This window comes from Anoplopoma fimbria, chromosome 17 (assembly GCF_027596085.1).
Source record: "Anoplopoma fimbria isolate UVic2021 breed Golden Eagle Sablefish chromosome 17, Afim_UVic_2022, whole genome shotgun sequence".
Lineage (NCBI taxonomy): Eukaryota > Metazoa > Chordata > Actinopteri > Perciformes > Anoplopomatidae > Anoplopoma > Anoplopoma fimbria.
The window spans coordinates 18,775,358-18,797,538 of NC_072465.1; the positions used below are offsets into that span (position 1 = coordinate 18,775,358).

At 40.1% G+C, this 22,181-nt stretch overlaps 3 protein-coding genes across 3 annotated transcripts in view; 2 read left to right on the forward strand and 1 right to left on the reverse strand.

Moving 5' to 3' along the window:
• The window catches only part of syn2b (synapsin IIb), a 74,797-nt gene extending 73,707 nt beyond the window's left edge, over positions 1-1,090 (reverse strand). Inside the window, 2 exon segments of the mRNA XM_054617733.1 lie at positions 634-953; positions 956-1,090. Coding sequence (XP_054473708.1) covers positions 634-953; positions 956-1,090 — 455 coding nt within the window.
• A 9,621-nt stretch (positions 1,091-10,711) lies between these two features.
• tamm41 (TAM41 mitochondrial translocator assembly and maintenance homolog) lies at positions 10,712-17,204 on the forward strand. The gene is made up of 8 exons (XM_054617224.1): positions 10,712-11,066; positions 11,492-11,674; positions 12,069-12,161; positions 12,412-12,562; positions 13,091-13,236; positions 14,189-14,354; positions 14,762-14,824; positions 15,498-17,204. Exons 1-8 carry the CDS (start codon positions 10,929-10,931, stop codon positions 15,587-15,589), a joined length of 1,032 nt encoding a protein of 343 aa, XP_054473199.1. The 5' UTR covers positions 10,712-10,928; the 3' UTR covers positions 15,590-17,204.
• A 1,464-nt stretch (positions 17,205-18,668) lies between these two features.
• Positions 18,669-22,181, forward strand: part of vgll4b (vestigial-like family member 4b) — a 36,007-nt gene continuing 32,494 nt past the window's right edge. The window contains exons 1-2 of the mRNA XM_054617612.1: positions 18,669-18,778; positions 20,529-20,602. Coding sequence (XP_054473587.1) covers positions 20,539-20,602 — 64 coding nt within the window. The 5' untranslated portion in view covers positions 18,669-18,778; positions 20,529-20,538. The remainder of the gene's footprint in view (positions 18,779-20,528; positions 20,603-22,181) is intronic.

Consider the following 22,181-nt stretch of genomic DNA (forward strand, 5'->3'; position numbering starts at 1 on the left):
TATTCAGAGCTACATGCTCTTATATGCCTGTTCATGATATATGAGTTAATAGCGTGAGTATAATATCCTGTTAGCCAACTTGCGCTGTCAAAGGATGAAAAAACACACTTGCTCATAGCTCTCTAACAATCACTCAGAGACCTTAGAATATGCATGCACGCACATGTCGTCATCAAGTTTTAACATAAACACACAAAAACAGAAGTGACAGCGCTGACTAATGCGATGTGTGAATCCAAACCCCAGAGAATAGCTCTCCTGTATGTTTTGATTAATAGAGCTGTTTCTATTTTGGAAGCAGTTTTAGCGAGAGGAGAGAAAACAAAGACATAAAACAAACAAACAAACAAAAAGGGTTGTAAGAATTCATTCAGGATTCATGGAAGATTAAAATCAATCGCAATCACTCGTGTCAGTCAGCGTTGGGCAAATTCACCCAAATGTAAGTTAGCTTTTTCTAATTAACAGTAAAGCATATTCCTTCTGGCTGACTATAACCCAAATATTTTTTACACACCAAATTTGAAAAGCGGCCCAGAAAATCGGGATCACCAACACAACCGCCCAAATTCCCATCAGTCAATTGGCCAACACTCAACCCACCACTGAAGTCACGTGCATCCTTACACTTACCATTCGTGCTGGGGCTCATCGATGACCAACAGGATCTTGAACTTCTTGGAGAGCGAGGGAGAGGGAGCCGACTGCTCCACAAACCCGGCGGCTGTCGCGGCTGTCTGTTTGACCACATTGGTGATGGAGCTGATGGAGCTGAAGGAGCTGAAGAAGCCAGAGGAACCACCAGAGGAGGAGGAGGAGGACTGGGCCTGTTGAGGCTGCTGAGGCGTCTGGCTCGCACGCCGCTCCTGAGCGGCGGGGGAGCTGGCGGGAGCCTGGGACGGGGCTGGAGCTTTGGTCGGGGACAGGGCAGGGGCCGGCGCCACGCCTGGGGGTGCACCTTGCTGGGAAGGGGAGGTGGCGGTGGGGGTGGCGGAGCAGGTGGGTCCGACCTCTGGAGGTCTGACATGTAGCCGTTGGGCAGGTTGGACATGAAGCTGCTGTCGGAGAGACGGCGTCGGAGGAAGTTCATGATTGCGGTCGAGCGGTCGGTCTCTCAGTCGGTCGGATAGTTGCTCTCTAAGTGTGTCTCTTGGTCTTTTGGCTGAATGGAGTGGAAGCAGAGACAGGCGGAGATGGTTGACAGAGAGAGCACGCTGATCAGAGGTTAGATGAATGACAGAGAGCAAATCAGTCCAAATGATCTAGGGGGTTGGGTGACGGAGAGCTGCTTCTGAGTTGTAGGAATGGAAAGCAGGAAGGAAGGAAAAGGATGGATGAAGCGATGGAAAACAGCTCTGGTCCAGTCTTCAAGAGACAGCTCTCCAAAGCACGGCTAAGCCAGCAAGACAGCGTGCATGTGGTTTGGTGTTCCTCCTTCTGAGCCTCACGCCTCCTCACAAATGTGTGTGTGACGTGCAAGAGTGTGTGTCCAAGAGAGAGAGAGAGAGAGAGAGAGAGGTGTGGTGTCGCCCCCTTCGGTGAGGTGCAGGTGCTCTCCCCCTCTGCTCTGCCGTCCTGCCTCCTGAGCTGCTGTGAGCTGAATGCGCTCAAGAGATGCTGCTCTCCCTGCTTATCTCACCCGTTCACTATGCCCTTTCCTCTCGCTCTCTCGCTCACTCTCTCACTGGGCACGCTCACTGGCTGACTCCCCCTCCCCCTCCCCCCCCTTTTTGCCTCCTCCTCCCTCCTGTCATCATCCTCCTACATCACAGGCTACGTGTGCGTGTCGTGCTGCAGCCTTGTAGCGCTGTGTGCCGTGTGCAGCCACTGGAAGGGGGTTTCCTGCGAGCGCCCATAAGGTGGGGTTCAGAGATGGAAACACCATCCAATCCGCTCTGCAAGCCCCACCTCCTTCTCCCGCAACCTCTTCCATCCATCTTTTTCTACCTTCCTTCCAAACCTGTTTTCCCTTCATCCCCTTTCATGCCATTGTGGGCTCAGGTATGTGACAGTGCTGATGCATTTTTCTAGGGGATTAATTCTCTCAGAGCTGAGAAAAATAAACCCCCCTCTGAGAATGTGTTTATGCCCATGTTTTGCCATTAAAAAGCATTTGGCAAAAAAATACAGGGCAGGTTTGATTTGTAATTGAAACCACCATAGTGAAGAAGCCTCGGTATAGGACAGCAGGAAAACAGAGAGAGGAGAGGACAAGGACGGTTTCTATCGACTGATTTAATCCCTCAAATGATTCCCTCCAGTGAAACGTGTTGCTACTCAATAATGTGTGCTGTTCTGCAGCCTAAGAAAAGCAGCACATGGAGGTAATGGTGACGTCGACCAAGGGTAGCCAAGCTTGAGGAGAGCCTGTTGCAGTAAGATTTTCCCTAATGATTTCCCTTAAGGGCACTTTAGCATCTGAATGTAAAGCAGCAACAATCAAAGGACCCCAACATGGCAGCTTTCTATCATGAATACATCTGTGAGCGAATCACAGTTTTGGAAAACCTTGACTTCCTTGTAGAACATAAAAAAAAACATGAATGACATAAATACACTCTTTTCAGCTAGAGAGTACATATAGATTATTTTCTACACGTAGTCACACTATTTATTTCTGTGTCTCTTTCTCTTCTTACTCCTAAACCAAAACCTCCTCCCTGTCCCTTACCTCATTATGCAGTCACTATTTCAGGGCATTAGAAGAGCACTTCTCCTCTAAATGCCAGCAGCACCAGATACGGCAGGCTGCTTCTGCACTGTTTGCTGCTCCAAGCTTTAATTCAAAGAAAAAAAAAAAGAAAGAATTTCAGAAGATGACAAAAAGCGAGAGAAAGGAGATTATTAAAGCGGGGAAGAAAATCCCATACACGTCTGAACCACACCAAGAAGAACAGAGAGACTGCAGTAAAGGAAAATATAAACCTCCATCTTGTCTTCGATGGGTAATTATTCCTTAAAGGTTGAAAGTGTCACTAATTTAGAAATATTCTCCGACCCATTCATCAGATTCGACTGCTCATTCAGCATCAAGCATTGGGATTTGTGGAAGCGAACAGCTTTCTAGTGATGATACGATCTCAATTGATGGAAATATATTCTTTGACCTTTATGCCATTGAACGGCTGCTTTTTCAGCTGTGCTCTTTTGAACCTCAGCTATATTTGACTGACTCATAATTTGGGGTATTTCACACAGGCGAGGACTGAGAGGTGTGTAGATTACTGCACAATATGGCACTGGATCCCATCAGACACCAGCACTCACTTCCTATTCGCCCTTCATGTTTAGGGTTTAACTTGCTTTTAAATCTATTGAAGACCAAACGCCTCCAGGCTTCGTCCAAATTCATATGACCTGACACTAAATGTGCTGATGACAGGAAAAAGGTGAACCCAATTCTCTTGTCATAAAAAAACAAAACATTCAGAGAGACATGGTAGTACATGGACATTTGTGGTCACGATGAGTCAAGTCCATTGAAGAGGAGGAGGAGGAGGAGGAGGGGTGGGAGGGAGGGGGGGGGCCGTGTGAAGTCAACCAGAAGAGAGCCGAGTGAGTCACACAGAGCTGCAGTGTAATAAAATGTAGCGACATCCTAAGCTCATCCTGGCCTACATGTTTCATGACACACATGCACAACACATTTCTAAACAGCAATTATATAATATGTATGTGCATGAATTTATCCAGGAGTCAAAAATGTAACATTCGCAATAGGTACCTCGTTTTTTTCGCTTTTTTTACAAACAGTGAGAAAGACACACCGCAGAATTTATAGCATAAATGATCAGCCCATCATCTCAGTTGAATAAAGGATGATAAATATTATGGCCTCTCAACCATCCTCATGTTTACTCCCCTCTTTTGGCTTTAGTGTGTACTGTAAACTAAAACTGCTGTGATATAGTAACTACATACTACAGCGATCTAAAATTCACAACAAAAATATAACATTCAATGACCAAATGATACAGAAGTTAGTGTCTTTAGCTTCTAAGCTGTAAGTATTCCCCAGTGAAATGTAATATTTGAGCGTTGTACAATTACAAGAGGGATTTAAATCAAATCCTTTGCATTTGATTGGACCACTAAAAAGTGGGCAGCCTTAGAATGTAGTGCGATACAAAGCCACTGTGGCTCCACACAAACCTTCCTTGTCGCAAAAAGTTGCAGATTGATTGATGGATGGATATCATTTTCTTGTATTCTTTTTGCTTATATTGTTAAATAGATGCACAATATAGGGATGTGATCTAAAGTGGTTAAAAAAGGCATTTTTCATTTCATCTTGACTTTGAGGTCAGGAACGTTAAATTCTATGGAGGAGTGGATTGAGCAGTGCACATGTCAAGATAAAAATCCTCCTGTATGGAGCTACCATGTGCTATGGTCATCTCGTTTTTTTGCAACCAGTGACAATATTTTTATACTGCGGAGAAGTGACATAAAGACGCCGCATACAGCTCTAGTAGTGTCCTGTCAATCAAAAGAAATAGCCACTAAATGGGACCATCGTTTAAAAATGAACGTCATGCTGTATTGAAAAAGACGTGAAAGTAGTGATTGACACCATAAACTCATGTTCACGATGTTTACTTAAGTAATAGTGAGAAGTCAGGTCATTTTCTATTAGATTTCTATACAATCTGACTTACTTTTGCAACTCTGCAACCAGATGAGTTGCCTCTTGAAGGCCAGTAGAAAACCTGCTCCCCACATACCACTAATGATTAAATATAGTATAGCTATACTGTATGATATGATCTGCCTCGTGCTGCTGCCTTGGAGCAAACACAGTGAGAATACACCAACAGCAGATCCACAATGCCAGGAGCATCACTCATTTGTCAACACACATGCTCAAACATAATAATAGCAGCGCCTCACATCCACATACGCATAGAAATCCACACACAAACTGGTATGCACACAAAAACACAAATGCTGACGTACAAACACGATCAGCCTTCTCTCTCTGTCAAGTGTCATCACTGTGAAGGACAGTATGCATGCATAGACCAACACACAGAAGACGCCTACATTTTGCAACTGAGTGAAAGGCGGAGTAACAAAGGAATTAAATAAATCATTACAGTATTCATTCATTAATACAAATATTAATATGAACCTCCTTTATCAGCATTAAACTATGTGTTAGGTAGGATATTTACACGTTTCATGACTTTAACTGTTGGTGTGTGTGTGTCTGTCTGTTTGTGTCACATGCCTGATTAAATGCTGCTTTGGGAGGATTATCTGCAGATATCCCAGTGTGTCTGGGTGAGTATGCCAGGGTCAAACATTCTGTGGCTTCACTGGCTCAATTTAGATAATCCATGAAAAATCTGAACAGCTCTGCGCACATCTGGCATTGACGGTAGGTGCTCATGACATGGTGTAATACATGCTACAACCTCAGCAGGGCGTGCATATAATTGCAAATTTGACTATATTGATGAATTATTCGATTCAATTTCAACTCAATTCACATTTGAGTCAATTAATGAATAACTTTTTAATGACTAGATATAGTGGGACACTTTATACTGAAGCGTAGAAGTGAATAAATTAAAGTTTTCCTTGCAGGGAGTAATCTCTGGTGCACCAAAGGGGGTTCAACCCACGAAACAACAGGGTTATATAATAATATAAAATTACAGTCTAGTCATGTCTTAACACAGGGTCTACAATCCTAGACCCCCACAGACTTCACCCCACTGGGCCTCTTGCATCAGAAATGAGTGTTGATGCTATGACTCACTTGAATACGAGAAAAAAGAAAATGTCTATCCGGGACTTTTAAGTTGCTTTAGGGAATAATGTAGATTCAGCCGAGTTATTAAAAAAGATAGCTCTCTGAATGAACATAAACAGCGCTGTGTGTGCAGATAGATGGATGGATGTAGCTACAAGATTAAAACACCCACACACGCCTGAGATATTTCCAGCAAATCCCCCAAAACAACATTAAACCAGGCACACAGCGGAATGCACTCTGCAAAGTGACTTGCAGCGCTAAAGAGACTGAGGCTGATATTTTTGCGATAGGCCTCGCTGTACTGTATTTTTTGATGCACATCCCAGAATTCTAGATTCACAACTGCCATGGCAACAAGTAGAGCAGAAGTTTGCTTGGAAAGCACAACAATAGAAGAACTACAATAATGAAAATTCAGCAATGACGAGCAGTTCATACCACAAGAATGAAAAAGATTTAGTAATACCTACATTCTTTATAAACCTTGCAGTCACCCAGCTAACATGTAGTGAAATATTGTGTGAATTCAGAATACCTACAGGTGATATTTGGTGTTAAGGCTCATTCCTCGTCGCTCACCACAATGATACACAAAGCTCAGCACAGAAGGGATTTGGGATTGGTGATAATAACTCCCCCCAGGAACAGAGATACAGGTGGATGCTGGGGTGAAGGTGGGGCAAATGAACAGCAGTAATAGCAGCAGCCAGGGACTGCATCAGCAACATGAAAGCTTTTAGGTTAGAAGTGCATCAGCAGATGAGGCCGAGCTTAAATACAACAGCATGTTACAAAGGGGGTTGTTTAAAAAATGATCAAAAATATGTGGCCAACCAAGCACTACACTAAAAGCAGGCAAAGACAACATTAATCTGTCTCATCGTTCATTCATAAATAATCAACATGAACCGGGTTGATTTTGAACAATTTGGAAAGCAAACGTGTTAAATACTACAGAAATAGCACCAATCATGCGGCTGCCGCAAATGTAACAATAAATGTTGTGAGTGGTGAGCTTAAGATATCGTTAAAATCAAATCTACATGATGTCCCGGTTATTGTGTGACTTTGATGAATGCAAACTAACCCTTTAAAAACACCAAAGTGACAAAATATCACAGTTTTTGTTAATGGAGTCGGCTAGTGCTGCTTTGAAGATCGCATAGATAACAGCTTCAGTTCCCCGTCAGAAAGAGCTTACTAATGGCAAGGTAAACAGCGGAAGTATTCTGAATATAGTGTACACTTAAACTGATAGGAAGCTCAAATACAATTTGCAGCTGCACATGTCCATAGCAGTATAATGCTTTGCTCCTGTGCATGTACTATTGTGTTTCTCCAAACTGGGGACGAGCCGACCGCCATCAACTGTGAGAAATACACCGACTATAGATAAGTACCCAGATTATCCCTTTAACTCTTTCACTAAAACATACACTGTTTATCTAATAATATTTGATATATAACCTACACAACATTTTAAGCAGGTGTGCCATTTCAAATTAACTGAAGATATTTAAAATTAAAATTTGCAGGACATTCAGGTTTATTATTAATATTAATATAACGTACACAAGGTACTAACCAGTGCCTAATTTTCCTCAGATGTGCATTTAAGCTCTGCTTCTGACTCCCATATAATGAATATCACTGGTTTACTCCCCGCTTGTGACACTGTATCCCTTCAGTGGAGTAAGATTAAAGTGGCTGCTTCGGTTTGTCTCTTCTTGTGGGGGCCTTGAGCAGCTGTGCATCTACAGTAGTGTGTGTGTGTGTGTGTGTGTGTGTGTGTGTGTGTGTGTGTGTGTGTGTGTGTGTGTGTGTGTGTGTGTGTGTGTGTGTGTGTGTGTGTGTGTGTGTGTGTGTGTGTGTGTGTGTGTGTGTGTGTGTGTGTGTGTGTATGTTTGTGTGGTTAATGGAGCATTTTCTTTTGATGTTCCATCACTAGGCATGGGCAGCAATGTGAATCTCCATGGCAACAGGCGTGCAAAGGCTGAAAAGATTTCCCTGTTTAGTGCATGTGTGTGTGAATGTTTGTATCTGTGTGTACATGAGTGGATATGCAAGCTGGTGAATTACCATCAGGCAAGCTTTAAATTGCCTCAGAGCTATTGCACTGTTCACTATAATCTATATTCTTCTTCATGTAGTTTTATTATAATATTCCTGCTTGAATTCTGAAGTGATGTTTATGTTTTACCAGCAGCAGTAAACTGCAGTCTGGGTCTTTGAAAAGCACTACCAAATAAAGCTGCTGACATTGAAATAAACTGTTCCTGAGGCAGCCACTCAAACTCAAGGAGAGGTGCTGTGAGCTGCAAATCATGTGCCACTCTAAGTCTTACCCTGGGTATAGAAACACTGGCCAAATTATTTCAAATGAGAAAATCAATGTGCAACCACCACAAATATTGATTAATTAATTGTTCTGGTTCCAAAAAATAAGTTACAAAGACAACCTTCTCTTTCACTCCAGTCGCTTCAGTTTTCATTTTCACACTGGCCCACACAAACTCTGTGAGAAAACAATGAGGTGTTAGCTCTATATATTTACAAGCCTTTGTTCAGGTCTACTTGCTTGCAACCAGTTTGCTGGATCTTCACTAATGGTGGACTCTGCTTTAAAGACTATAAAGGAAATATAAGTAAAATTGTGTTATTTTACTACTTCGCCTGCCTCATGCCCTTAACATGAAAGCTGCCTAAAATGAGATTTTTAGTTCTTTTTTTTCCACATACTGTTGACTATATTGTGTGGTTTTCCTTAAAGCGTCAATAATCAACAATGTGAAAACGATGTGAAAGGGATTGCTCGTAGTGATAAACCTACAGCCAGTCATCACACACATCTGCAGTTCCCCTTGTCTTTATAGCAACTTTCAGCTCATTGGTTAGAACAGCTATTTTGGTTCACACTCACAACCCTCACAGCGCTGTTTTCCCTAGAAATAAACTGCAGACCACCTGCTCATCAGCAAACAGCCAGACTAAGTTAGCATCTAGCTGGTGAACATAGTGGAGCATTTAGTAGCTAAAGGGCCAGATGTTTTTCTCAGCCCTGAGTAGGTAAAGGGTGAAAACGGAGCTAAAAAGGAGAGTGAATACTGAACGTGACCCCAAATGAATGCTAATGTTACTCTGTATCTGATGTATGTGTAAATAAGCAACTGTTTGATAACCACCTCAAATGATATCAGAATAAAAGGTGATGATATGTTAATATGTCCACAAGTTGTTTCCACCCCATACAAAAAAAGATTGTTGCATGTTTTAAACTGCACTACAGATCATTTTTACATTAACAATGGAAAAATACTGTGTCATGTGACAAGTGTTGCTCATTGATGATCGTCACCCAACTCTGCAGTTCCCCTCAGCTCTGCAGAGGATTTTGCTCTTTACAGGTGATTCTATTGGTTTATAGGCCTGAAACTGTACAGTTTTTCGGTTAATTCTCACGTCCCTTATTAACCTTGTTTTAACCTCCGCTTTATGCCAGCACCAAATGGCAGATACACAATATAGCTAGCCACTATAGCTGCTGAACGTAGTTGCTAAAGAGCCATATATTTCATAGGAGGGTGAATATTGGACTTACAGTGAATTAGTAGAATGGCCAGAAACACTTCTCCAAATAAGTGCCCATTTCCCCAAATCATCTTAATAACTTGATTTGCGTTGTGTTTACCACTCATTATGCTGCCCCCAAGCGGAACATAAAAAATACGTTAATGCAGCCTTAGTCAGCCTTTTCAGTTCCCCTTAAACATGGTACTTCAAAAAAAACAAAAAAACAGGGAACCCGCTCTTAAACTTTAACTGGATAAAGAGAATGTAATACAGCCACACTGATTATAAAACACAGGAATAAATACCTGGAGGCTACCAAAAGGCATATATTGACTGAAGTACTTCTCTAGGGTCAGGAATTAATTCAACATGAACATGAATATAGAGTTAATGTTGTTTTATTCCTAATGGGGCTTCAATATCCTTGAATTAAGGCACTTTCACCGAGTGAGTGTGCTTTTTGTTCAGGATTCAGTGACCCTATCAATATTAATTTGGCTGGAAAGATGGTTCACATAAATTACTAAGAAGATAATATTTTTCCTACTCTTGACAATCCCATAATGAGCTCTAGACATATCACTGACCGTCATGACTCTAAATTCAATATTAATTCATTCCAATAGATGTTAGCTTTTGGCCCATAAGACTAGCGACTAAAGCAGGACAGAAGAATGATAATGGCCTCAGAGGCTTTTTGGATTTAACTGCTGCAATTATTTTTTTTTACATGAATCTCACAGTCAAGACAAATTATACTTTTCACAGATGTGCTTGGTGTGTAGTATATTGCTGTCATTTTTTTTCTCAATTCTTTTTTTGGGCTCCAAAAGTTTAATATAAAAGACTGGATTCTGTCAGGAGCAAATCACTATTATCATGTCAGGATCATTACATTCTCATAGATTTATTTTACAACAGGTGTAATGCAATACAACATTTTAACACCACGGGAAATGACACTTGAGATTAGGGGAAACTAATCTGTTTAATCTGTCTGTCTCTTTGTGTCATTCTTTTATTTTATTTTATAATTTCCCTTTTAACTGTACACAACTATTCAAATCATTTTTAGCTCATTGACACCGAACAGCTAGTTAACTTGGTCAAAAACCACCCTCTGCTGGCTACATTTAGAGCTGCTAAAATGTATTAATAAAATAACTAAAACACTGCCACGTGTTGCCCAGTTTAAAATTCACGACTGTATTAAATCATACACGAAGCTAGGTGCAAAATAAATCACACAATAGTGGTACTTTGTCTGTTTAAAGGCTCAGTTTTCTCGCCTTCCATTTCTGACTCAATTTCCCGTGAGCCTCTGCGGCGCTGCGCACTCCGTGACGCATATTGTAGTCGACTGTCAAGTGCACAGCGACCCACACTGAGCTGGTGGACGCATTTAAACGAAATAAACACAGAATATTAGTGCTTTTCAGGGGCGGTTGTGGTGTTTATTGACACGGAGCCTCTCAGTCTAAAATGTATCTTTCACTCTATGTGGCAGACACGTCGCTTTACACGTTGTTTAGTCGGGTATTTCGCTCATAAACAAGCTCGTGTTGCTGGAAAGCTATCATAGCTCACTTAATTCAAAATGACTCTTCCAACTTTGCACAACACCGGCGTGATCTACAGACGGATTTTATCCCAGTTTCCTCAGGACATCAGTTTGGCTTTTGCCTATGGATCTGGCGTTTTTAAACAACAAGGAACCAACCAAGGTCAAATGGAGGTAAGTGAACCCTGTCACTGCCAGTTTACAAACTCTGCTCCTGACTAAACTTGCACTGTAAATTGAATGTGATCACATGATCACAATATGAGTCTAATGAGAGCAGATAAACAGCTGAATTGAATGTTAGAATTGTGAACTGTATCCTATTTCATTGAAGAAAATGTAATGTTATTGTGTTTTGTTTACCTTTTTAACTGCACTTAAATCTCACCTATTTCAATCTGCTTTTAACCTGTGATGCTAGTTATGTATGTTTTGTTTTTGTTTATTACTGTTATAATGTCATCTCCCTGCCTTGTTTATGTTGTTATTGCCTCAATAGTTTCTGACTTTACCATGTAAAGTGCCTTTAAGTGCCTTTTGAAGCGCTTTACAAATAAAATGTATTATAATTATTATTATTATTGTTTTGATATATACAGAAGAACATGCTGGACTTTGTGTTTGCGGTTGACGACCCAGTGACGTGGCACACAATGAATCTGCTGCAGAATCGCAAACACTACTCCATCCTCAAGCTGCTGGGGCCGAGGATGATCAGCTCCGTACAAAAGGAACATGGGGCATCTGTATACTACAACACACTGGTGCCAGTGGATGGAAGGGTAAATTACTTGTCTCTTGTTTTCATATTTCAGTTTTTTTGTGATAAAGCTGTCCAGTTCTTGTTTAAACTTAAATCTCCCAATTTGTTTATTAAGCAGTCATAGTTTCTCACACTGTATTTTCTTCTCACAAAAAATCATCATTGTTAATTGTCTGATTCTAGTGTTTGTTTTGAACAAAACTCATCATTTTTAGCAGACGTAATGTACCAATAGCTGCTGAGTTTGAGGCTGGACAGACTTTGTCTTAACATCATAATAATTCAAACTTATGGGTCATAGTAATTCACTTTATCTCTGACTGCTAAAGTTTTATCTCAGATTATTTTATTGTTTTTGTCTGGCTACACTATATTATCTACATACTGTAATGACCTTCTCCTATTCCTCTCAGATAATCAAATATGGTGTGATTAGTACAGAGTCTCTCATAGATGACCTGATGCACTGGAAGACCATGTATGTTGCTGGACGCCTTCACAAACCAGTGAGTATCCTGAATTACTGTTTATTGTGAAATCATCTATTGGACACACTTTTCATCATCAAATTCAATCAAATGTTTCCTAGATTTTGACAAAGTTATTTAAGATATGTTGAAACAGTGGTATGCATCTAAAAAAATATAAATACAGGAGAATTTTGTTGCATAATTGACTCTTACAAAATGACCACCAGGTTCTGCTAAAACTGTGTCTGATTCATGCTTGTGTGTGTTCATGCGTTTGACCACGTAGGTGAAAATGCTGGTGGAGAATGAGAATGGAAAGCTCCGTGCTGCTCTGGTGGCCAACCTGAAGAGTGCTGTGACGGCCTCCTTCCTCATGCTGCCGGAGAGCTTCACTGAGGAAGACCTCTTCCTGCAGATAGCTGGTCTTTCTTACGCCGGTAACAAACCCGCACAACTCTAAAAGCCAGATGAAGATTAAACACATACACATATATAAAGTGCATGCATGCTTGGATAAAAATGTACCAAATCAGTTGGATTGCACCGTTATGAGTTGTAGATTTAAATAGGAAAATAATTTCAAACGTTCAAAAACATTGCATACTGCAAGTACAGCAGCATGGTTATGAGTAAATTGCCTGGATTATAAATGGAAGTAATTAGAGGGTCGTTTCACAGCTAAACTGGTTGGTTTGTACAGATGCAGTGATGTGAAATTGAAGCAGATAAATTCATGTTGAACCCAACATAGTTTTTCATGCTAAGCACACCAGAGGGAGTTTAATATCTCAGAAAAGATTACTGCTATAGTACTATTTAAATCCTTATGCTACTGCAAAACTTACATTTTCCTCTATTGGGATCAATAAAAGGGTATATTATCTCATTTTACGACAGCGAAGATGAAAAACTGTAAAGCAAATATAATACACTTCAGGGAAAACATTTTGTCTGTGCCTCTTCAGGGGATTTTAGAATGGTGATCGGAGAAGATAAATCTAAGGTGGCCAATATCGTCAAGGATAACATTCAGCACTTCCGGATTCTGTACACCAACATCCTGCGGGACTGCCCTCAAGTGGTCTACAAATCTCAACAAGGGAAACTGGAGGTAAAACATGGCACACTCTCAATAGACTCTACTTCTTACTTGACCCAATACATACTGTAATTATAAATGTAATAACTTAGGTGAAAACGTTGACGGTGATATAAAAAAATATATATAATGCTTGCCTGTACTGCCTTTAAAAAAAAATCTATGTTCCATGTGTCATGCCTTTTCAGTGAACCTGGCAAACACATGTTTAAACTAACGTGAGCACAGCTTTGACCTGCTTACACAGTGTGCTCACAGCCTCGGTAGTAAACATTCAATGGGGTGTGACTGACCTGGCACTCTGCCCTGTTACCTGCTTACACAATGTATCAACTCATTCAACATGTGTCTCTGTTTGCACATTTAATGGTTGGAATAATTAATCCTCTTTAAATATTATGGTGTAAGGTTTCATCTTCTTTTTTATTATTGCTATTATTAAATGTTACCACCACTCCCTGTTATACCGACCAAATACTCATCACACCATCCTGGAAAACAGGAATAAGTGGTTAGGAGTGTTTTTATGTGTGTGAGTAACAGTGCTCCCCCCGAGCACTGTTGCTCACACACAATTGTGCGCTTTGAGCCTTGCATATGGGAAATACACTTATGCCCTTGTCCGTCATTAGACAGGGCAGTTTAAGTCCCCACATGCAAGAACCACCTTCTATGTGCAGCGACAAGAAGTTTCCAAATTAATTGTAATTGGTGTTTTAAATGTTGAGTTTTTAAAGTCAATATAGTTTCACCCACTCCAATAATTTCTACTAAACTTCATAGTTTTATTATCTTGAGATACATTTATACAGGCTCCTAACAACAATGCACTCTGTTTATTGGACAACATTAGTGTCTGGCCACTCACACGAGACCTGTGAATGTGATAGTTGGTGCTGCTGTTGTCGGTACTCAGCCTTCTGTATGCATCTCTGTTCATTTATTCTTGTTTGTGTGTCTGCAGGTTGACAAAAGCCCAGAGGGCCAGTTTATCCAGCTGATGGCATTGCCTCGGACCCTCCAGCAGAGGATGACAAAGCTGGTCGATCCTCCGGGCAAAAACCGAGATGTGGAGGAGATCCTGCTGCAGGTTGCTCAGGACCCCGACTGTGGAGCCGTCGTTCAACAAGGTTCGCACTGAAGAACGGGTTTAGTGATGTAGAATAGAGGGAGAGATGTACAGGAGAAGTCATCACTCTCATTGTTTCATCAAAAGTCACTCAATGCGATCCGAGATAAAGTGCATGTCGGTTTTACAGATAAACGATTACGTGTAGGGTGAATATTAATTAATGCCAGAATTATGCGACAAATGAATATTTGTAACAAAGCTTATATATTGCCATGACCCATCTGTTCATGAATATCAGACATGTAGCAAAGCTAGTAAATGGGAAACAATTAATCTTTGTTTTAATTTTTTATTGATTATATGGCCCTCACCAACAGGCAGCTTATCAATAAATCTTAATTGAGAGTGATGAGATATTAGCTGTTGTATAATTGCATGTTTGCTCATGTTTTTGTTCCTCCTCAGGTATTTCATCTATTGTGAAATCCTCCAGCATAACACAGAGTGTCAAAGGCATTGCGACAGCTGGTAGGCACTCTTTTCTTCTTCATTATATATTTTGAGGAAAAATCCTACATTCTTCATTGTCAGATTTTATTAGTTAATGCGGATTTTGTGCTAATTTTGGGAATACACGCTATCTTGTTTTTGCCGAGAGGTACATAAGAAGATTGATACCAATCTCAAGTCTGTACGGTAACTTTGGAGCTGCAGCCAACAGACGCTTAGCTTAGCATAAAGACTGAAATCAGGTGGAAATTCTGAAATCATCATAATTAATTTTATATCAAATTTGTTTAATCCGTACTGAAATCATGTTAATATAGAAATGACAATTTATTGTTTTAAAGGGTGTTTATTTTAGGGTTAGGTTCTGGTAATTGGATTTAATTGCCTTTCGACAAAGTCAATCTAGCTCCTTCCCCCTGTTTCCTGTCTTTGTGCTAAGCTAAGCTAACTGGTTGCTGGCTGTAGCGTCACATCTACTGTACAGATATGAGAGCGGTATCATTTTTCTCATCTATCTCAACAATTAATATACTGTATTTCATGGCCTGAAAGCTTTGTGTGTATTTTGGATTAACTAGACATCTCTAAAGAGTGTTGTTAAACCTTTCACGGTGTATTAACAACTGTTTGAGTGTAGAAATAATGTTGTTTTTATGTGGTTGATATTCAGTTAACTGTTTGTCCTCCCCAGGCATGTGGAAGACGGTCTCCTACAGCTCTAAGAAACTGATGAAGATGTGGAAGGGTTGGAGGAGGAAGCCGTCCGTCTCACAGATGTCCTGATCCTGTTTGTTAACCAGGAATCCGTCTTTCTCTATAAACTGTCAGCAAGACAACCGACATCCATCCTTTGATATTTACCCTGACTATCTGTGGCTGGACAAATCACACACTGACCTCCCGGTTGCATCACTGCATAGCCTCAAGGAAGGGGATCACTGAGAAGGCGTCAGTCTGTGTTTGAATAGTGTAGAACCGTCTGTAGAAACTGCCCTTTTATCATGCAGTTCATAGAAGTTGAAGAAAAAGGGTGACATTTCAGGAGCCTGACTGAATTATGGCTGACATTTAATGGAACTACAGATTGGACCTTTCTGCATAATGACTACAGTGACTGGCTGGAGAACTGGCTATCTGTAGAGCCACAGCACTGAATCGGTGTGAGCACAGCATGCAGGAAGAACTACGAGTATATAAAGAAAATACTTTGATGTCTTCTGTCATCTTTTGACAGAGAGTGTGCATTTTTCATCGTCAGATGACAGGCAGCTAAGAGATTGACGTTGATATTTCAGTGTGTTATTTCTGTCTTTGTGATGAGAGAGCGCTTTAATGAACAGATGTGGACTGATGTTACATGCACACACACACACACACACACTTGTTATCGACCCCTCTTGACTCGCCAAAGATCTCAAATCTTTCATCATTTGACATTTTATAGCGGTTTTGATGTTTGTACTATAATTATGTCAGTGTTCATGAAATAAAAAATAGGATCACATTTATTTTATGATAAAAATGTTGCTCATTATGAACAGTTGTCTGCCACCTCATTGCTGTAAGCAGGTCATATTGACGACTGGAGGTCTTTGATCCTTGCTGTAATCTAATTTTACTAAAAGACTTGGGATTGATTAACATTTTAATACAACAGCATCCATGATTATTTTGTTTTCAGTTGCATGATTTTTTTTCTTCTTTGTATTAACATTACTCAAATTTCTCTTTGCTGATTGTCATAATACAAGAGGAGACTGTTCGTGTCACTTTTTTGGCGTTGTTACTATTGAGCCATTTAATTAGGATTGCATGGCTTTACTTACTTAACCGGCTTAATTCTTAAATGATGACGCCTCAGTTTTTTACAAAATAATGTAACTAAAATTATTATCACACAACAGATATTAGATTCCCTCTCGAGTTGACAACCCACGAGGATTAATGAGGAGCAAACTTGACTGTGAGTAAGTTATTGTTGTATTTGTATTACTTTATAGTAAAAAACATAAATTGTAATATTCTTAAGCTTTTTTTTCACTTCCAATATTTTGACGTTATAGCCGGCAAAGCACAGGTGTAATTAATGACATTACTTATGTTATTCCCTTTAGTGTCTGTTTTGTGCTCCTGGTCCTTTGCAATTGGCTCAGTACATAAGGGGTCTAAATGTATGCAGAATTTGTCTGTAAACAAATACAGCAAATCATATCACTTATTGCTTTAATTTTCCCTCATAACCTTTTTTTTCATTTATCAAAAAGTATACATGTAAGTGTAGTCAGTGCTGATGTAAAGATATACTGGTCCTTTGCTGGTCCATCCTAATGCAGTCAGTAGTGAAATTATCAGTTACTTCCTCGTACTGTCACTTGTTTTTGTTACTAAATCATGAGTCACACTTTTCAATGACTTCAGTTGACCATTAAATAATTTTGAAGTAGACTCTCAATACCTCGTATTATCTGTTCTGTACTACTCTTTCTCACTGGTAATCTATTTCATTTTTTATAATATCTATGTACTTCAGGACAGTTTGCTGACCACAAATGTCTTTCATTTGCACACTTCAGGCTTCAAGATTTGTGCAATCCACTTGTAATCCAACCACAACCAACAACTGCTTTTAGTGCTGGAAAGTACATTTACAGTTCTACATATCAGAGGGAATCTTGTACTTCTCTGCTTCATTCGTCTGACAACTAAAGATATAAGTCACATTGCAATTTAAGATTTTATATACAATACAAACAATCATTTAAAAAAAAAAAAAAAAAAGATTACACTTCCTAACAATAAAGTAGCAAAAGATTTGCTTCACTGAAACCAGCTACAACATAAAACGCTGCATACACTGAAGCATCGGTAACAACTCCCGTCAATCTGTCTACATTATAAGTACTTTCCTCAGTGGTGGAAGAAACACCACCGATGATATATATATACATATATATATATATATATATATATATATATATATATATATATATATACAGTACCAGTCAAAAGTTTGGACACACCTTCTCATTCAATGTTTTTTCTTTATTTTTATTTTTATTTTTTTCCACATTGTATATTAATATTGAAGACATCCAAACTATGAAGGAACACATATGGAATTATGTGGTAAACAAACAAATGCTCAACAAACCAGAATATGTTTTATATTTTAAATTCTTCAAAGTAGTTGAATGAGAAGGTGTGTCCAAACTTTTGACTGGTACTTGTATATATATATATATATATATATATATATATATATATATATATATATATATATATATATATATATATATATATATATATATGTGTGTGTGTGTGTGTGTTAATTGTTTATATGCTGCTTATGAATGATTAGTAGGGGCCTGGTGTAATTGTAAACCTTTATACAATACTTCAATATGGACCTTAAATAGGTTTAACAACTAGTGGGGTTGCAAATAACCATTAATCATTAAGTTGAAGGTTAACTGCCTTGCACAAAGGCACTTCTAAAGTCGCTGTTGAGGGCGGGAGCTCTCCTTCATCACCTACTAAATGTTTCATCATCTCACAGTAGTAAACCCAGTGACAGCAGCACAACTTTCCGAGCCTGTGATGCAATGGCTCATTATCATAATATATGCTGATGTCATCGCTCCGGCCCTCCGCCAATCAGCGCGCTGCGCTCTCACCACCTGCTAGGAACTGAATTCCATCATTCCAGGCATTCCTGCCCCCTCCTCCTCCTCCTCCTCCTCCTCCTCCTCCTCCTCCCTCCTCCTCCTCCTCTTCCTCGTTTAGCCAACAACCAAGTTTGTCCCGACAGCTCTGCTACTATTGTCTCCCCTCGTACGGACCCGTTTGACCGCGTTTTTTTGTTGTTGTTGTTTTTGCGTATCTGTGGAATATATATATATATCCTATTTCTCTGTTTATTTTTCTGTGTGGATATTATCATACTGGAGGACACCAAGGTGGCGCTTGAAGGAGGTATGTGCTGCTAAACGTGAAGTTGTGTCTGATTGACATTGTCTCGCGTTTTTTCTTTTCTTTTTTTATTACGAGAGTGCGCTCTTTCAGTTGTTGCGAAATATTCCGCATGTAGACGAAGGCAGCGATGTAAACACGCACAAGTCAGCACTGCAGGAATAGTATCCGCTTCGTTTAATGACGGGGGACATTTCATTCACGAGGTGAAGCGACTTCCCAAACTTTCTCACGTCAAGAAACCCCCCCTCAAGCCACATGTTTTCTCCCTCGTCTGGGGGCATTTCGGTGTCTCTCTGTTTTGCTGTGAGTGTGGTGGAAAGAAAAGAAACTTAATCACTTAATAAAGTTACAATATATTTATTCGTATTTTGCCCGGATCCCAGTTCTTAAAGGGCAGATGAGGAAGCACTGAGTCACGCTGGTATAAATACACCACTGGTGAGAATAAAAGAGGACGCACTTGCCACTACTACTGCATTTACTACTACTATTACTATTACTACTACTACTACTAATACTACTGCTAATAATAATAATAATAATAATAATTGGTTTCATTTTGCCCGAGTTCGTTGTTAAAGTGTGTCGCTGTTCTTAACGCGCACCACGTAGTCAGTGTTGTGTTGTGTTGTGACGAGCGACAGGACAACAAACCAAAAGATGCAGGAAGTGGTTTTTTTATTTTTTAATTTAATGATAATCGTCCTCAAAGCTCTGTTTTGCTTGAGAAATGAGGAGAAATGAGGAGAAATGAGGGAACGGTATCTCAGGAATGCAGAAAGAGGGAAGAGAAGCGCGCTGGAGAGATTTTTTTTTTTTTTTTTTTTTTTTTTTTTTTTTCTCCACAAATACCTCTCATAGCAAAGCCACAGTGAAGGCTCAAAAATCCCACAACATGCTGAAAGTGCAAAATGCTTTGGAGGCAAAAATATCACAGAGAGGTCATAATTAATACAGCAAACTAGAGGACAATAACAGTGAAGAAGTATTCGTAGAGTTTTTAAAGAACAACACTACAAGTTAGAACTACTTCAATACAAGTGAAAGTTCTGCATTCAACCTTAACTCAACTAAAACTTAACTTGGTAAAGTGCAATAGGTATCAAATGTTCTCATGAAGAATGCCCCCCCGCTACACTCTTATTATATTATTTATATTATCCATCATTTATTAATTAATCAATTAGTCAATTGACAGTATTAGGTAATCGATTCCATTAAAAATGATTCTGTTTTTAGCCAAAGTGCCAAAAACATGCTGCTTCCAGTCTCTTGTCACCTTGTGATGTGGGAAATAATAATTTATAACAATTTTTCACTGACATTTGTAAACCAAACGATTAATTGAGAAACGATAACTTAAAATAGTTGTTATTTCTGGCCCTAGTATTAAATCTGATATGTGTAAAGCTCAATCAAAGAAGACTGTATTCTGCTAAGACAAAGTTAATTATTAGCTTGTGTTATGAAGAAAACATTGAACACTGATGCACGGAGAAGTTTGGCACATTAAGTTTAAATGGTTTTCGTAGATGATAAAAGTCTAATTTTGGTGTCCTTACCAAAACTCAAGTTCTGGTCTCGTCAGATTTCAAATGCTTTAAAGGACTAATAGTGATTTAGTCCTTTGTGACTGTGGTGACAGAGCTTTGGAGCTCTGAATGACTTGGCATCTATCAAATATTAACTAAGTTGTTGTATTGAAAGCTGCTCTCTTGCTCAACACATCGCCCTCCCCTCTGTCTCGCAGGCATCCAAGCATGGAGACACCACTGGATGTTCTGTCAAGAGCCGCGTCATTCGTTCACGCCAATGAAGAAGAGAGTAAGTTTCATCAGACTACCAGCTCCTCTCGTGTGTGTGTGTGTGTCTCAGCGGTTTTGCTCCCACTCTGTCCTGCTTTGAAAAGGGTGCCCTGTGGACAAATGATTTTCTACGATTAGAGCGGTGTTAAACATCGATGAAGTGTTACATTATGTTGAGCCGTAAGCCTTGGCCCTGTTTTCTGCCACGAGACAATGAGCGTCTTTGTGCCGTGCAAGCTTGCAGCTGCAGATACACAGGCAAATAAGACCAACCGCACTCAACTGCCACCAGCGCTGCTTTTTTAACTCTGCTGCTTACAAGTGTTAACGTGCTTTCACTTGAGTCAGGGTGGGGTGGATCTATGTATCATTATCTGTCTCTACCTCCATTTAAGTGTCTTTACTGTTTCAGTCTATTGCTGTCTGTCTCTAACTTTGTGTCTGTTTCTGTCTTGTTGATCCCTCTCCATCTTCTCTTTCGTTCTCCTCCCGGTCTCCCTGCCTCCGTCTTCTTCTTCCGCCTTTTCCTTTTTCCTCCTCTTATCATGTCTGAGGACTTCTAGCGTTGCTGAAAAAGATGTATCTTGCAAGATTAAGGAGAAATGACCACTCCTTGTCTGCAGGCCTTAACATTCAGTGGATACCGCTGATAATTGATCTGATTCTCTTCTGCACTTAAGCTGATTGTTTGTCGTGTAGTTAATATTTGCTCTTTGGCTGTGCAGCACTTACACCTAATTTGTTGCTGTAGAGGAAAAACAAGCAGGTGGATTTGTGTTTTCTTTTTTTTTTTTATCTGAATTTGTTCATGTTGTGAAGGAATTTGAAGCTGCTCAATCATTAGGGAGCATCATTTGAGCTTTTAAAGGAAACCAAATAATGTATGGAATCCATTAAGAGATTATAATTTGGTAGAAGTGCAAGCTTACTTCCATTTCAGTCTTTCCTGAGAAGCATGGTAATTGATCAAATTTGAATATTCAGCATATCTACAGGAACATTTTAGATAATAACTTCTGTTCACTGGTTCACTGAGAGAACAGGAATATTCAGAAAGAGCTTCAGCTGCGACGTCTCCCATGTCACCCGGTTTGTTCCCACAATGCTTCGGCCTAAATGAGCGGAATATCAGCTTCCTTGCACTTCTGAGTGAAATGGCATGGGAGCCCTCCTCCCCTCCGCCCCTCCTCCCCCGCTCCCCTGCAGTGTTTTTGTTTTTTCCTCTGCGCTGATGTCACTTTTTGTTGTGGGTTGAGCATGGCCTCTTTGTTTCAAAGACAATGTACTCGACCCTGCTTCCACAAAGGTGCAGGAGAAATGGGCGAGCCAGCCGACCTACTACGCTGGTCAGCCAACCAGGCCAACAGGGCAGAGTGATTAACCTCTGCCTACTTGTTTGCATTTATGACAAGCGTTTGCGATGCCTGTGCAGCACTTGATACCAGAGCACAGAGCAGGGAAAGGCTCTGGACGGCCCTCACAACAGCTGCTCTAACTCAGAAGGACCATGTGGGGCTCGTCAGGGTAGTTCACAACCTCTAGAGCTTGAAATGAAAAGCACTTCAATTTATTAAATCCACACTTGTGCAGATCACCCA

Coding starts and splice junctions, on each gene's coding strand:
- tamm41 (XM_054617224.1), top strand. CDS start 10,929: ATGACTCTTCCAACTTTGCACAACACCGGCGTGATCTACAGACGGATT. Junction 12,162..12,411: donor CTGGACGCCTTCACAAACCA/GTGAGTATCCTG, acceptor TTGACCACGTAG/GTGAAAATGCTGGTGGAGAA. Junction 14,355..14,761: donor TGGAGCCGTCGTTCAACAAG/GTTCGCACTGAA, acceptor GTTCCTCCTCAG/GTATTTCATCTATTGTGAAA.